A 16,443-nucleotide genomic window follows, 5' to 3' on the forward strand; every position below is an offset into this window, starting at 1 on the left:
TGCTGCATCACACTGACCACCAGCTCACCTCAGGCAGCTGTCAGCAATTCCCCTTTTCCTCAGGTTTACCATTTCTTACTAAAAAAAGTTGGTTGTGCTTCCTATAAAAGCACAGCTTCCTGCTATTGGGGTACTTTAAACAATTAGTCTTTTGCAGATGACTTTTTGTCCACTAAACAGCATTAGAAGTTTATTTTCAGGAGAATTGTAAATTACGTTTTAAGTTTCAACAAGAAAGCAACAAAAAGTCTCTCTAGTGAAGTTTCCCAAGCCTGTCACCTCTTCATGCACACATATGTGTGTGTTTCCAGCAACAGAACTGAAAAGAACCACTCGTGCCATCAGGAATGCTAATACATCCATGCAGTTAAAGAGCAGTCACATCCATTCTCATCCAGCAAAACACAGGCTCCACTCCCCTTGATGGCTCGAAACCTTGTCTGCCTCAATTGCAATTAGAATTTATCTTCCTTTGAAGTACAATTCTGGACACTCACTTCTTATTCATTATGAGCTTTTCCAGGACCATTTAAGACACTAATCTGTCTCTCTCTACCCGCAGGCAACAGGGAATCACATTTCCTTCCCCTGCAGAGGAATGGAGATGGCAGCTGATTCCCTGTCACGGGATATCTTAGTGCACAGTTTTCTCAGGTTTAAACTGGTCACCTCCAACCTTCAACAACAAAACGACTGTTATCAATCCCCACATCTTGTATTTCATTTAGCACAGTTTAATTTCATGTCTGTTATAGAAAACCTGTATGACTGAGAGCCAGCTGAAGTGCCAGCCTTTCCCTGCAGGAATGACAGCTCCAACTATCTAAGCATCTGGTGGTTCTACAGGTCTCAGCAGTACACAGAAATAAAGGTCACTACAGGACACTAGAATGCTCTTCCAGACAACTAAAATGATACCAGTTTACCTACAAGGAAATGCATTTTCCCCATTTTAGTCCCCTCAATAACCAGCCCACTGATTTACACTCTGCCTGCTTGAGAAGAGTGGCGATTCAGTGCTTTACATCTGCTCAGAATGTATTACAGCCAGAAAGTCATTTTACAGCACAAATATCTATTTAAAAATTTTTATTCTTTCTGGTGTAAAACTGTCCTTTAAAAACCTTTTGTACCCACTCAAACACCTCAGAGACCCAGCTAGCTATTCTACGTATATGAAACTCTGACTCTCCTCTGAGCTGCCTGGATGGTGCACAGAGACTCTTCCAAGTGCTAAGCAGGAAAGATTGTTTCTGTTGCTGGTGTGTTCCATTCCAGATGTTTTAAGATGCACCCGAGATTAAGAGTTAAAATTACTAACAGTGAACTAGATAGAGGCATTCTTTTTAAGCAGAATTCAGAACAAAGGCATTTTCTCAGAACGTCTGTGTAGTTTGAAAAGCATCTCCTTTTTGTTTGGCCAGTGAATGTTAGCAGAGTCAGAACAATTTTATGCAGGATTTATATAAATTCCTTATATTCATCACTGCATTTAACAGCTGCTATAATAACCTCTTCAGTGAAAACACTCAAGTGTCTGACAGTCTTAAGTGTTCCCCACCCATATCCAAGACAAACACTATCAGCTTTTCCTTGGATGGTATTTACAGACAGTGACTCAACTGAAAAATAACTATAATAGAAAGCCATGAGCCAAACAAACACATAAGTTTTATTCAAACTAATAAAATACTGCTGTAAGTGGTTGGTGAAACTTTCCTAATTCTTTCAAAGACACTGTTAAATTATTTACTCTCCCTGACCCTCTGGGAGGGCACATAACAGAATTCACAATTCAAGCCCCTCAGAGGGCATTTTGACCTCTTGCCTTGCCCTGACCCATTTCAATGTGGATTTTGCATTTTCTTCTATTCCAGAGTGTAAGAGGTCAAAGGATGGGAATTGCTGAGTTTCCTCTTGTGTTCCCAAAGCAACCCAAGACAGATCTGGGCTCTTCTCTGGCTTGTCTGGGCACAGAGGCTGCCTTACCCAAAGTGCAGCAATGTGCAGGCAAGTCAGTACCTCAGAGTGAATCCCAGGTGTCTGAACACCTCACAGCAGAATTCTGTATTTCTTTTAGGAAACCAAAGCACTGAAAATTGGGAAGGGTTAATGATGCAGATAAAGGGAGGGAAAAAGAAAGAAGATACACACTCATGCTGTACATTAAATGCAGTCACTAGTGGAGTTTTGTGAGATTTCAAAATTCTTTTCCAACCCACTGCTCTAAGCAAAAAAGGAACAATCTGCTCAAAGTCTCTGTGGGTTCACTTCATCAACAATGCAGTGAGTTTTCAGATGACTTCAGTATAAAACTTCTTCACCTCTCCATATTTCTCTGGAGAAAAAAACCATAATACTAGTCTATTCCATAAAAATATGACACTTCTATGTCCAAAAAAGATGATACAGATGTCTAGGTTTGTAGAAAAGTTGGTTTTATGTGGCTATCATAATAAAAAGATATATTTATGTTTGTTTATCTCTATGTACATGCATACACATAATGAAATACAAAGGTCACGAGAGTCTTTATTGGAATAAGGATGTTGACAGATTTGGTGACATGGCATAATCAAATTATTCCATTTTTCCAGGATACAGTGGTATGTTTACTCTGCTATAAATGTCAGCCTTGTGAGCTGAAACTGATTTTGTCCCATGATCTTCTATGTCTCAAATAAGGAAGTAAGATGCTTACTTAGGGATTAGTCTGTAACAGCCCAAGCCTACCAGGTACTTGATTATTGAGTCCATCCCAGTGTAGCCTCTGCCCAGAGCACTGAAACAACTCTGATTGGTGCTCATTAAGTGATTTAGGATAAAGCTTGCAGGTAAAAGAATTAATCATCCTCATCAACAAACCCTGTGCTATGAACCTTTCCCACTGCTTCTGAAGCAGTTCTCTCTTTCACTATAATTAACCATCATTATTTCAACACGCTGCTTCTCCCCAAAGTATTCTAGTCTAAGTATGGACAGTGTATTAATTACAAACCCAAATCTTAAAGAGCAAAGTGTTTTTATTAAAATTAAGCTCCCTTTTAGAAAAGTTGTGATTCAATGACTTTACTGTGAATTTAATCAGGCAATCTTTGCGTGCAGGTAACAGGAAAACTTGGACTTGTAACCAGGCTTTTAAAGAGAAAGGTTTTCCATTTTAAAACAATGGATAGGGAAACAGTTTTTAAATTCTCACACACAAACCTGAACTGCAGAGTCAACTTTTCAGCATTGGCACCCTGACCATGATTTGTTGATGTTGGAGCTTAGAGCCAAGGGAAGAATTTTAGCATTTTAGTTACCCAGACACCCAATTAATACTTCAGCAGCCTTTCCTTTCTAATTGATCTGGTTCATATGACAAATGATGAACATCTCACTTGTCAGTGTCTTAAGCAGTAGTTTCAAGATCTGAAGTGTTTGACAGAGCTGCTGGAACATTTGAAATTTCACTGCCTCACTTTCCTAATTAACACACGAGCTCCAGACAGCCAGGTTGACATTTTACAGTTAGGTAAAGGAAGTTAACTACAGTTCTGTTAAACACTGAAACTTTAAAGATCCAAGGTCTATTCTTAAAAGGCACTTGGGAATTAAATTCATGCTTTTGCACCAGGACTTGGAACTACAGTTCATTGTAGTCACACTTGAGATAGTTAAAAAAACCCTCATCAAAACAATTAAGAGCCAGCATCACACTTTCCTTGCTCTGAAAGAACACAAATCTTTGTCTCTGCAAGTGTAACACAGAATTTCTCATCTGCCATTTCTTGCAAGAAGATGTAATTTAACAGCTTACATAATGTTACTGCTTTATGATGAAGACTCTGGTTGCTAGCACAAAAACCTTTGTTACTTCAAAAATGCTGGAAGAGGAAGGAAAAGTCTCAAGACTCAGTTTGAGAGACTAAAACTCAACAGCTCACATGCCACGTCAGTATTTTGACCCAAACCAGAATTTTCACAGCAATTTTAGTGAGGTGAATTACTCACTTAAGTAAGTATCTAGATTCACTGCATGAAGTCTTTCAGCTGATTACTGACAGCAGATTAAATATTTAAATATTTAAATGCAGTTTATTCAGAGTATTCATCACTTTTCATCATGTTTCTTGTAAAATTCTGTCTTAACAGCATTTGTTTACATGACAGTAGGAAGTCTAAAAAGGCCCATATTCATAACACTTAACAGCTTCTAGAAGGCCAAAATGACCTTTTCCTTCCAAAATTAGTTCTCTCATAGGCTGTGCATCTTAACTGTCAAAATCCCTCAGTGTCTTTGGCCACAGCTGTAGAAATGAAACTATTTGAAAGCTCATCTGAAAGTCCAACTTCCTCTATCCATTACAAGTGCTCTTTAAAAATGTGTTTTTATGACTGCCACAACCTACTGACTTGTAATCACACAAGGGAATTAAACATCACATGGGCAAACAACATTTTTTTGTTGTCTAAACCCCAACCTTTGATTTCTACAGCCATACCATGTTGGAAAAATATCAAAACCCTGGACAGACAGTTGAGTGACAGAATCTCTATTTGCAAAAACACTTCTATCATTAGAAATGTTTGCACTCCCAAAATCTTTAAAAACATGGGCTTGTGACTTAACTTGCAGTGAAAAAACAAAGTTTATATTTGTACAGATTTCAAATGTGTGCTTTTCATGACCACTGGTTCTATTTTCATGTGCTCATCAGAAACTATTTGCAGCAACAGGTAACAGGCCAGTATTTCATGTATCTACTGCTGAGAACATTTGTGAAGGATACACAATCACTGATATCTTCCACCTCACAGAGCTCTTTACAGTTTTCCTGTATTCTTTTCAATTCTCTTAAACAATTCAATGCTCTTAAACAGATTTTGGGGGGAAAATTCTTCTTTCCTACAGTGTTTTTTCTAAACCACAAAACACACCTGAACAAATCTCACAAAGCTGCACCCATAAATAAAATTCTCTCTCAGAAACAAAGGAATGTGAGTAATAATTCATATTTCTTCTGCAACCTGAGATACTGATCAGCAGCTCTCACAATACCACACCAACAGCCCACATCTTTCCTTTGCCTTCTTCACACCAAAACAGAGGTCATGGCCACAGACAGCAACAAAGAACCACAAGCAGCAAAGTCAGGCAGTCTGAATAATCCTGAACTCAACTTTCATTCTCTGATGCTCATTGTGCAAAGGATGATACAGGACTGGTCATCAAACCCAACCATCCCTGACAGGGAGGGACTGTGTACTTCTGTGGTGTGTTATCATCCCAAATTACCTCTTTGTGGGGGTTTTTGTTCCTCCTAATTCTAGGGGAGAATGAATCAGAGATCTTCCCAGTGCAGGAAGAGGAAAAAAAGGAAAAAAAACAACCTTCTAATTTTTAGCCTAGTTTATTGAAACTGATGGTGGCCAATAGCACCAAACAAGAAACTGAACTCTAGATTTTCTACTTACAGTTCATCAGAAAGAAGTGATGCAACCCTCTAGCACTCAGTACTTCAGGGTGACCTTCAGCACTCTGTTTAATTGCTAACACATTCTATTTCACAGGCAGCCTGCTTATCTAGTATAAAACACCCAAAACAATCCTTTGTTCATTTATTAAGTCACAAGGACTTTTGCTTTTCTTGAGGGAAAAAAAAGCCAGTACTTGCCAAGACATAGTCTAGTACTACAAGGCAGATGATCCTTTCATTTGCTTGAAATTACAAGTAACTTGTTTTCAATCAGCAATTACACACAATTCCCCAACTCAGTTACATCATCTAGTTTGGTAGTTATCAAATACATCAATCCCAAGGCTGAAACGCTGACACACTCCAGTTTGAAATGGCAACATGATGTAAGCACTCAAACAAAAAAAGTTTGAGAATAATACTGACAAAGTTTTGTAAGTGTTTGTTCCATTATTTAACATCTACCAAACAAAGAGGAAGCTGCATTCTTTATATTACAGACAACTCTATTTTTAATTATTTAGTCAAGAAAGAAATTAAGCCTTACCTCTGGTTTACTGAGGCTGGATGACACAAGAGAACCTGATCCCACATCCAGATCCCACTGTTTTCTCCCACTGTTTTCTGGATCCAGTGCAGCAATTCGTCCATCCAAAGTGCTGATAATTACTAGAGATCTGCAAGATGGAAACATTCACACTCAGAACTACAGCAGCATGGACTTCCCCTATTAGCTGCCTTTTATGCTCAGTAAAATCCAACTCCAACCCTTAAGTTAAGTCTCTGTATTCTGCAGAAAAGCAATTCAACTGCGTAGGCTACCCAGACCAACAACAGAGTGGAAGAGCTGAAGTCTCTGGCTGGGTGTCATACACTAATTTCCATGTTGTAAGACACTTTCAGAGCTCACATTCAGGGGAAGGCAGTTGACTTTTTGCTCCTGCATGCAGATACTACCACTAAAATACTGCATGAGATCATCTTTTTGGAGATATTTATACAAACAGTATGGATCTCACTTCTTCCAGTCCCTTCCAAACTGAGCTTTAACACATCCTTTCAAAGCAACCTAAACCCAAAACTATGAATCCAACCAACCAGGACCTAAGAAATATTAAGTTGCAACTAAGTTTTCAATGATTTTGGATTAAACATCAAATATCTGGGACATTTTGTAAGTCTCTGAATAAAAAAAGTGCCTCCAAAGGCACACACAGGGCACTACAAAACACTTCCAAGACCTGCAGACCATGAAGAAATGAAACTGGGTTTTGCAGCTTGGGCTTTAAGCAGCCTGATGTCTGGGATACAGGGCCATGGCAGGCTGGCTGCTGATTTCTACAGTGCCTGAAGCTCCTCAGTTTCAGTAAGTCTTGTTTCTTACAGAGCTATACTATTAGAATAAGCATTTCTGGTTGGGCTAGAGCTCCAGCATTAAAATAAACAAACAAACAAAATAAACAACACATCAGAGACAAAGCACTGACAAGGCATTTCTGAAAGGCTTTTTTTTTTTCCTTGAAGATTGTTTCTCTCTGACCTGAAAAAGCTGAGATTGTGTTGTCAGTTTGGCTTGCAGCAGCTCACCAATCTTCAAAGGCAGAGGGAGTAGAACTTGGTCACTTTACAGCTGCTTGCACTGAGGGGGGCTGGATCCAGTGACCCAGAAGGGACCTTTATAGTCACTGATTTCAATAAGAATAGGAAACTGTGCAAATAAAGTGATGGGGAGATTAACCAGTTTCAGGTGAGGGTGAAAGGGCAGGGGGCTGGTAGTGCACACACAGACATGTATATTAACCTTTACTTTAAACAATAAGGGACAATAAATTATTGTGTAGAGCTCTGGCCAAATATATTCACTTGTCCAAAGTTAATGGTGTAGTAACATGGAATTTAGGGAAGGAATGATGGGGGTTTTTAGTTTGCTTTAAGGAGGGAAAAACTGAAATCATGATCTAAAAACATGTTCAGGGAGAGTGGTTCATGACATCACCTCCAGCAAAGGTCATGTAAAACATGGCTGTTTTACATGTTAAAGTAACCCACACAATTTATAGGATTTTATAATGCTTACAGCACTACTAATAATGCTTATAACACTACTAATAAAGAGAAAAACAAAGAGATTTTTAACCTGTTCCAAAAATGCCATAGCAGCTCTTACTTCTGAAGGTGGCCAAGCATCACATTCCTCAAAAAGCTAAGTTTAAGAGACTGTTAGAAAAATACCATTTGTGCAAATATTTGCACAGTAGAAGACATAAGTTTTTATGAGCTGATCACAAACGCTTTTTCCAAAGCGTAGACTGGGTTAATAATAAACCAGATTGCAGGAGATTGACTATTTTCAAGTACTGTAAACAAGTGCTCACACACTAAAGGCCTTGGACACATATTTAACACAATCTGTTTGCTTTATGGTAAAGCAATTTATCTGAAACCCTCTAGCATTGCATAAGAAAATATTATTCCAAGTGGGTCTACTTAAATTTTATGTTGATCCTCCTGACAACTAGGTTATAAAAAGAGGTAGAAATGCAGCTAGAGTGAAGGGAATTTTGGCAGCCACACTGCAGAGAAGACAAATCCTAAAATCACACTGTGAAATGTTTTCTTCCCATGTGCTCCCATTGTTTTCCTTTATCTAATTCTTCCTCTTTGACTTCTCCCTCAAGTAACAAATGTTTCATGCCTTTGTATCTCACATTTCTCTATTATCTTCCCCCACCAGATGCAAACCTCAGCCTTCCCTAGGAGTTACCTCACTGTTTAAGGCTCTCCACCACCACTCAAGCCAGTGGTTTTGGAATCTGTACCTGCACCCTGGCCTCCAGCCACCCAAAGGGTGCTGTAACCACACTTCAGTTTTAACTTTAGCTGATTAGGAAAGAGCAGAGGAGCGTGGGGAACCTTTGTGCCAGCAGCACACACTTGGAGGAACTGGTTTAACCGACCACTTCTGCACACTGTGAAAATCCTGGCTTTTCTTGGGTGCAGTGGCACTCAGGGTTAGTCCCCAGCAGGAGAATGGACTTTGTTTCACCTACTGAGCACACACTTCCATGAGACAGAGGAACAGAACCAGCCCAGCTTTATCTAAATCTTAGGTGTGGCTGCCTTTAGAACTGGAACTAGGTTTAAGAAAAACATCCATTTCTCTCTGCTTTTTAAATAAATTATTCCTTTTCAACCAAATAGCCACATTTCTGGTTCCAACTTCATCTTGCTCTTCAGCTATACCACATACCAGGAAAAAAGAGCTAGAACTCCTTACTCTTCTGATAAAATCCTTCATTCCTTACTCTATTTGTCTGAGTTAAAATCTCAATACCTGTTTTCCTCTTCTCTGATGGACTCCAGTAAGTTAAAACCCCATCACTTGAACTCTGTTTGGGGTAAGAGCTGAAATTTGTGCCCAACACTCTCTTAGTGTTACACTTTCTCCCTGTCAGATTTTCCCTTCCCTTTCTCTGTGAGCTTCCAGCGCTTGCAGCTTTGTGTACTGGGAGCATGAAGTGGTGACAAGAGATCTTTCTGTTGCTCAGGTAGTCTAGTCAAGCACTAAATTAACACATTATGATAAAAGCAATTTAGGCAACTACTTCAAGAAAATATTTCAGAGCTTAAAAACAGGCAGGTGACTTGCTTTTTGTCACCCCACAGTGCCACTGTGGGCTTACTGCAGTGTATTATGGCAATTCTTACATCAAAATCTTAGAAACACAAGAAGAATGAAGCCACAGTTCCAGAACAGAGTCCTTTCAGCCACCTGTTTGCCAGCCTTTGTTGGCTCAAGATGTCAGGGCTGCAATTCCTGTAATTCCCTTACATCAAACTGAAAAAGCATATTTTGATGTGTCTTTGGGCGAACTGATTGACAAATGGAAAGCAAAAGGAACTCCTGACTCAGTTTGTATTTTGGTTAGGCCTGATAAACTCTTTTATTCTCTGAAAAACAGCACCTTATTGCTGGCTTTATTTACATCACTTCCTGACTGGGGTAAAGCTGAAAGACTGCCTTGACCAAAGACGCCCTCTTCCAGGAACACACAGGTTTTCTGAGAACACTGCCAAACCAGGTTCCCTTCTGAGAAGGGAAAACAGAAAATATTACCCAGCTTAAGGTCAAAAATCACAACTTATCACCAAGGAAGTGAGGAGGATAGAGACAGACAGCATCAAGGCTGGGTCAATACTTGTTGACTGTAAATCTCAGACTACATCAGGGAGTTAATCACATCACAGGGATACAAAAGAAAGAAAGGGAAAAAAAACCCAAACTATGACCAATACCAAAATTATATTTCAATAGTCTCCACAAGCCTGGACCAGAACAAAAGAGATACAAAAAGATATTACTCAAAATGAGGCAGTCACTTAAATCCCAGGATGCCTCACCTGAAAAATAAACATCAGTGAAATGAAAACCTGTACTTCTCCTTGCCTTGAGCTGCTGGTCCAGAATATATTGTGATGGAGGGGAAGAAAGTCCCTTCTGGGCCCTTACAGATGGCCAACAGCAGGACTAAAGCAAGGGGTCAGTTTGTGCAGCACACAGAGATATCAGTAATTGGAGCAGCTGGCAGAGAACAAGCCAATGTTGTGCAGTGAGACTTTATGTGCACTTTGTCACTATGAAAGCACATCTGGACACACTTCCCTGACCCCAACCACCTAAAAACAGCCTCTGTGGCTGAATGAAAATGTTTTCTTACCAATTCCTATCCTCTTTTGCTCACAGACAGGAACTTGTTACTCCAGGGCAGTGATAATGCCCCCCCCCTTTAAATTATGCAAAATATCTACTGCAAACTTCCACAGACACTGACAAAAGGCCAGTCCTGGGCCTTGAAACCTCTCTTAGTACCCCACAGTGATCACAGCCCACTTTGGGAGATCAGGAGGCCTGAGCACAGTGCTGCTCTACCTCAAAGAAGTGAAGGTATGATTTACCCACAAACAAAAGGGGATTGCAAGGGGAGTTGTAAACAGGACAGAGGAGGAACGGTTCTTTAGTTTACCCACACCCTTTCACTGCACCAAACTTTGCATTTATTCAAGTAAGTTGTTTTGGTTAGAAAAACAAAGCAGAACTCATTGTCATCGTGGTACATTTACCACTGTTCCTGTTTCAGTTTAAAAGAATCATCAAACCCTCAAAAGTCCATTGGGACATTGCAAATATGGCTGTTAGTTTAACTTGAACTCTAAGCAGCTATTCCAACAGCAAACCCTGCATGTCTGTATGTAAAAAGCACAGTAAATCACTAATCCTCCTATTTTCTTTTAGAAAAACAAAAGAAATATTCAAGCATTCAAAGATGATTATATTCATCTGACTACAGCAGAGACAGTTGGGGTTTTGATTTTGTTCTTTTTTTTTTCCAGATTATATTGACCTCTATATTGCCTGTGTATTGCTGAAGAACAATTAGCTGAGATGAGTGGAAATCTCAGAAACACAGATTAAAAAATAAATGCACACAAACACTATGGCCAGGCAGCCATTCTATTTTTATTTGATGACAGCAAATCTGTTCCTACATGCTAATCAATTACAGAGCAGCTACATTTAATCTCAGGCTTAATTTACTACATTGAACATCTTTAGTGTATTCTACTTAGCTCTGGAAGACAAGCAGAAAATATATTTTTAAAATTTTCCTAGGCTAAACAAACAAAGGTCCTATCAAAAACTGAATACAGCAGAATTGCAATAAACCAGGTGCTATTTTGATCACCTGATACACAAAAGAATGATCGTGTTGCTAACTGGTGAGACTGTCTTCCAAGAAAACAGGGCGGCAAGTTATCAGCCCGTTTCTTGTTTTAAGTGAATGCTTGGGCATACTAAGAACAAGCTTTGGGCTATTCATTTTCATGTTTTCAAATACAGCAGGCATTTAGTCATGCTGTTCTTCCTTTAAACTCTGGCTCTGGCTTGTCATCTCTTCGTTAACAACCAATTCAGAAACAGACTGGAATCAGCTCACTCACATTTCTGCACTTGAGTCATTCATCGAAGTATTTCTTTCGCCGGAGCTTCTTGCCACACGCAGTTATTAGGGATTTTATTTCCCTTTCTTACATTCTGAAACTTGTTCATCAATTTGCCTAGCATGTTTGGCTTCCCCTCAGGCACACCCCAGTGGCTGTGCTGAACAGACAATTAAGTACTCAGGGGGAACTGCATTTTCTTTAAAACAAAACGATGACAGAAAAGGACAGCGTGCTCTGAACAGCGGGCATTGGGAAGAGTTTCGACTCCAGATGCTTTAGGGTCTCCTTCCCGCAGGCACAGAACTGGGAGCAAGGCAAGGAAGGGATCGAGACGTGGTATTATCAGGGTAAGCAGACGGGCCAGATGTCACATAGCGTGACATCCGGCAGCTTGTTTGTCTAAGAACTAAGACACCCTTTCTCCTTGCTAACAACGGCGTAAAGAACAAGCACCTCAGCGCTGGTGAGGTCCCTAAGTTCATTTTCCTCATTGTCACCGCCTCCCCCTCGGTCCAGCCTGCCCATCCCTGCAGCGCTCCTGCAGCCCCAGCACGGGACTCATCCCTTCCACCCCTTCTCCCCGCCGGCCCTGGGACACTTCCCTGCGTGTCCCACAGTCCAGCCCCACGCACCAGCCTGCGACACCCTTATTTCACCCCTCTCCTCAGCACCGTTCCATCTACGATAACCCTACAAGCACAACTCTGCCCCCTCCCCTCTTCCCGCTCCAACACTGCCGACACATCCCAGCGCTATTCCCGTCCAAGGCCACTCCTGCATGGGCCCTTCCCCACACACGACCCCTGGGACGCTGCAGCCTTTTTCCCAAGCACTGCCCCCTCCCCAACACCCCCAGCTGCTGATTCCTAGCCCAGACACAATCGTGTCCCCCCTGGACACGGCACCTTTGTCCTCTGAGGCGCTCACCCCCGCCCAGCATCCCCACACCGGAGCCGAGCCCCTCCCCAGCACCTCCCCGCTGGGACCACTGACCCCCACCCCAGTCACAGACACCCTTCAACAGTCCCGACGCTGACCCCCATCCCTGCATCCACGGATACTCCCCCTAACCAGACCCAGGCACTGATTCCCGACACTCCTCAGCCTCCCCAGGCACTGACCCCCCCTCAGCCGCCCCGCACCGACCCCCATCCAGTCACTGACCCCCAGCCAGCCACCGACCCCCCTCAGGAACCCCAGCCCCCGACAGCCATCCCAGGCACCGACACCTTCCCCAGCCAGCCCCAGGCATGACCCTCACCTCAGACAGCGACCCCGCACTCTTACCCGGACACTCAACACCCCCCTCAGCCCCAGGCACTGCTCCCCACCTCAGTCACCGCCCTCCCCCGCTCACCTGCTGCCGGTCCGGGCCTCTCCGCTGCCCTCAGCGTCCGGCTCTCCGGGTCCTGCAGGGGCCACACCACCCTCATCGTCCTCCACTGTCACGTCCGCGGAACCAGCGGGCAGAGCGGCGGGAGCGGCGGCCGCCCCCAGCCCGAACGCGGCCTCCACAGCCGCGGCATCGCTCGGCGGCGGCTCCGGGCCGCCCGCCGCTACCCCGAGCAGCACCAGCAACGCGAAGGCGGCCAGAGCGCTGCGGCCCCGCGGCCCCCGCATGGAGGGGCCCGGCTCGCCCGCCGCCGCCACCCGTTAGGACATGAACGCCGCTGTCGCTGTCGCCGCTGTCACCGCCACAGAATGGGCGCCCGCCGCGCGCGCAGCCCTGCCCGCCGCGCCACGCCCGCCCGCCACGTACCGGCACCCCGCGCGCACCCGCCCCTGCGAGGCGGACACGCACTCCATTGGTCGGCCGCCACGCCGCTCAGCCCGCCGCTTCCTTCTGATTGGCGCGCCCGGCGGCGGGAGGCGGGGAGGAGCTGGGTGTTTGTCAACAGAGCCCGCCGGGCCAATCAGAGCCACGCCGCTCTCTCCCCCTCCTCTACCGCCGCGCCGGCCAATCGCCGAGCGCATGATTCACCGGCCCGCTCGCCGATTGGCTGCCGGCTGGCGCGCGGGCGGCGCGGCCCCGCCCCTTCCTCGGCCGGGCTGGAGACGTGGCTGTTCCTCGGCGCCGGCAGGGCGGGGCCAGCGGCGCGCACCACCCGGCGCGGGGGGAGCGCGCGAAAGCGCCTCCCCCCAGGCCGGAGGGGAATGGAACCGTCGGGCGGAAAGCGGGCCGGGAGGGAGGGAGGGAGGGACCGCCCGGGGGTGGCCAGGGCAGAGCGGACACGGCGCTGAGGGCCGTGGGACAGACCTGGGACTCGGTCTGCTTACAGGTCTTGTCCAGCCGAATTGATTCTGTCATTCGGTGGTGCCCCCCCCGGCTGTTTGGGCGGTACAGGTAACCCTAACCCTGGTACCGAAATGAGCCCTGTGCTGACCCCAGGTGATCTCACCCCAGGTGACCCCACCTTTGTGAGGGCTTTCTGTGCCCCCCCCACCCCAGCACACACAGCCCCAGGACCGGCAGCCCCAGCACTTCGGCCAGGTGTGGTAGTAGCCCCAGAAAGCCTCTGAGGTACTTTAAAGTCCTGTTCCCTCCACGTGTTCGCAGATGTGTCCTGGGAAATTGTGAAGGCCCGTCGCTGGAAGTATTCCAGGCCAGGCTGGATGGGGCTCAGAGGAACCCGGGCTAGTGGAAGGTGTCCCTGCACATGGCAGGGGCTGGAACGAGATGGTCTTTGAGGTCCCTTCCAACCCCAGTCATTCTGTGAGTCTCTGTTCATTGTATACTTGATATAAATGATATATATGATATGTAATTGCCCCCTTCAGGGTTAGTTTTCCCCCATTTTTTTCCAGACCCAGTTTACCATATTTTGAAAAACAGTCCTTTTGTCATCCTGATGGTACCACCCGACTGATGAGGATGTCATCTGCAAATTGGATTAGGGCTGATTTTGTATTTACTTCCAAATGACTAATGAAAATATTGATTACGTATGTGTGTAGTACAGCACATATGATCCTGGAAGGTCCTATTAGACATAGCCTTTTTCAATAGTGATTTATAACCACTTATAAAAAAATAATCTCTGTGACCAGTGTTTAATGTATTCTTCACTGATGCTTTATTACCCTGTTTAATTAAAATGTTGTGCAGTTCTAAGTAAAAATGCTTTTAAAAGTTTATTACAGCTCTCCTTCCTTTTGGAGGAAATGGAATTATTTGTTGTCTTTTAGAAGCATGAAATGAGATTTCTATTAGACTCTGACTGGCATTACTAATTCTTTAATGAGTGACATAACACCCTTTTTTGGTGTTTATCCAAACATTATCCACAGATCTGATGTTATTAAATCTACATTTACTCCATATCATGCAGCCTTCCTCTCCTGAAGACAGGCAACAGCCTGGCACTTTTTCAGCCTCCTAGAATTGCCCTGGTCAATCAAGGCTCACTCAAGAGGAATGTCAACACACAAGTCTGCAGTCAGCTGTTTCCAACCTCCTGGGTCACAGTTATCCCTGGAAAACAAGAGCTCCACTCATCACTAATGCACTGAAATGAATCCCATCACTGTCAGGCATGTATCTTCCTGCTTCTTTACAAACATAGATCATAAATGTTCAATGAACACTTCTGCATTGTTATTGACATTTTAATCATGTCCATCTAGTAATGGGCCTGTACCATTCACTTCTACGTTTTCTGGGATTTAGCCTTGCCAGCTATGGATTTCCTTTGATGTGCTTCACTTCCAATAACTACTCTGCTTCTCACAGCTTCTCATTTATACCAACACTTCCTTATTTCCTGCTTTCTCCATTTTGGCTATTTCTTTTTTAATTTTACTCACAATCTCCAGTCCATTAATAAAACAAGAGTTGGCAATGTTTTTTCTCTCTTGAAGTTGTGCCTCTTTGATTGCCCAATGAGTTCTTTAAAAAGAGCTCATACGTCTCATTTTTAGACTCATACCTAATTTTTTTCTTTCTGCTTGCACTCTTATTTTCTGATGATTTGGAAATACAGCTCTTTTAGAGTACCAGGTGCATGGAAACCCAGGTCACAAACACTGCTCCCCAGCCAACCACTCAATTGCAATCCAGGGATCTTTGTTTGGGTTTTTTTACTTCCCTCATTATAACAAAGTCCAAAAGAATTTACCCTGTGCCACCTGCCAAATGGCACATGTCATTTTTAGTAACTTAAATGACATTTTATTATTGCACCCATATGTTCTTGTGCTACTATTTTCTTTATTTAGATAACTCCTCTCTCTTGAGTGTCTACCCGTTCATATGTTTATAAAGAGTAATCAAATTCCTTGTTTCTCTAGGCAAACCAAGCCAAAGGCTTTTATTCTTCTCTTACACATTTGGCTCTCTGCTCTGACTTGCTCTCCCCTGCACCTGTCTCCATTTTAATTTTTTTTTTTTTTTTTGCATGGTTATGTTTTGAACAGTCACGTTGAAGGGTAAATTTAGTTAAATTTTAAACTCCATCATATTCCTGGACAATGAAGAAAATGAAGAAAAGCTGATTCCTTGCCATGCTTTTTACAGTAACTTATCTCTTGTCCCACCAGTCATTTGAGGGACACAGAGACATAACCACAGACCCCAGAAACTTCCAGAATATTGGGATACGTCACGACTAGATTTGCATGTGTACCTTTGTGCTGGGTCACGAAGGTTTATCACACTTCGGGCAGAACAACAACCACCCCGTGCAGGTCCCTCTCACGCCATGAGCATGACCTCATTCCCTTGCGTTCCCTCCCACCCCCACCCCAGAGCGGCAGCCTCCCAATCGCAGTCTTTTATTTTGGGGAGGATCTGGCACTTCTCACCCGAGCACGCGTTTCTTTCTAGACTCCTCCTAGATTCCGTGGCACCGAGGAATAATGAATAATAATCAGAATGCAAAAAAGCTCTTATTTTTCTTGTTTTGGAAACATTTCTCCAAGGGACGGACAACGTTATTCTCGAATCCTTATGGCAAACATGGCAATGCAGCCCTATAATTTT

The 16,443-nt window shown here is 43.7% G+C and overlaps 1 protein-coding gene and 1 long non-coding RNA gene across 3 annotated transcripts in view; one reads left to right on the forward strand and one right to left on the reverse strand.

Moving 5' to 3' along the window:
• EIF2AK3 (eukaryotic translation initiation factor 2 alpha kinase 3) overlaps nt 1-13,085 on the reverse strand; it is a 43,116-nt gene extending 30,031 nt beyond the window's left edge. The window contains exons 1-2 of one of the 2 annotated variants that reach the window (XM_066548768.1): nt 12,823-13,085; nt 6,010-6,139 (exon numbers count right to left, since the gene is read on the reverse strand). In XM_066548768.1, the coding sequence (XP_066404865.1) occupies nt 6,010-6,139; nt 12,823-13,085 (393 nt within the window). Of the gene's footprint in view, nt 1-6,009; nt 6,140-12,822 lie in introns of those variants that run through there. The other variant, XM_066548769.1, reaches the window with a different exon arrangement.
• Nucleotides 13,086-13,728: 643 nt separating this feature from the next.
• On the forward strand, nt 13,729-15,310 carry LOC136556192 (uncharacterized). The gene is made up of 3 exons (XR_010783583.1): nt 13,729-13,809; nt 14,023-14,178; nt 14,795-15,310. It is a non-coding gene; the product is annotated as an uncharacterized lncRNA (long non-coding RNA).
• Nucleotides 15,311-16,443: the final 1,133 nt, after the last annotated feature.

This window comes from Molothrus aeneus, chromosome 4, assembly GCF_037042795.1.
Source record: "Molothrus aeneus isolate 106 chromosome 4, BPBGC_Maene_1.0, whole genome shotgun sequence".
Classification (NCBI taxonomy): domain Eukaryota; kingdom Metazoa; phylum Chordata; class Aves; order Passeriformes; family Icteridae; genus Molothrus; species Molothrus aeneus.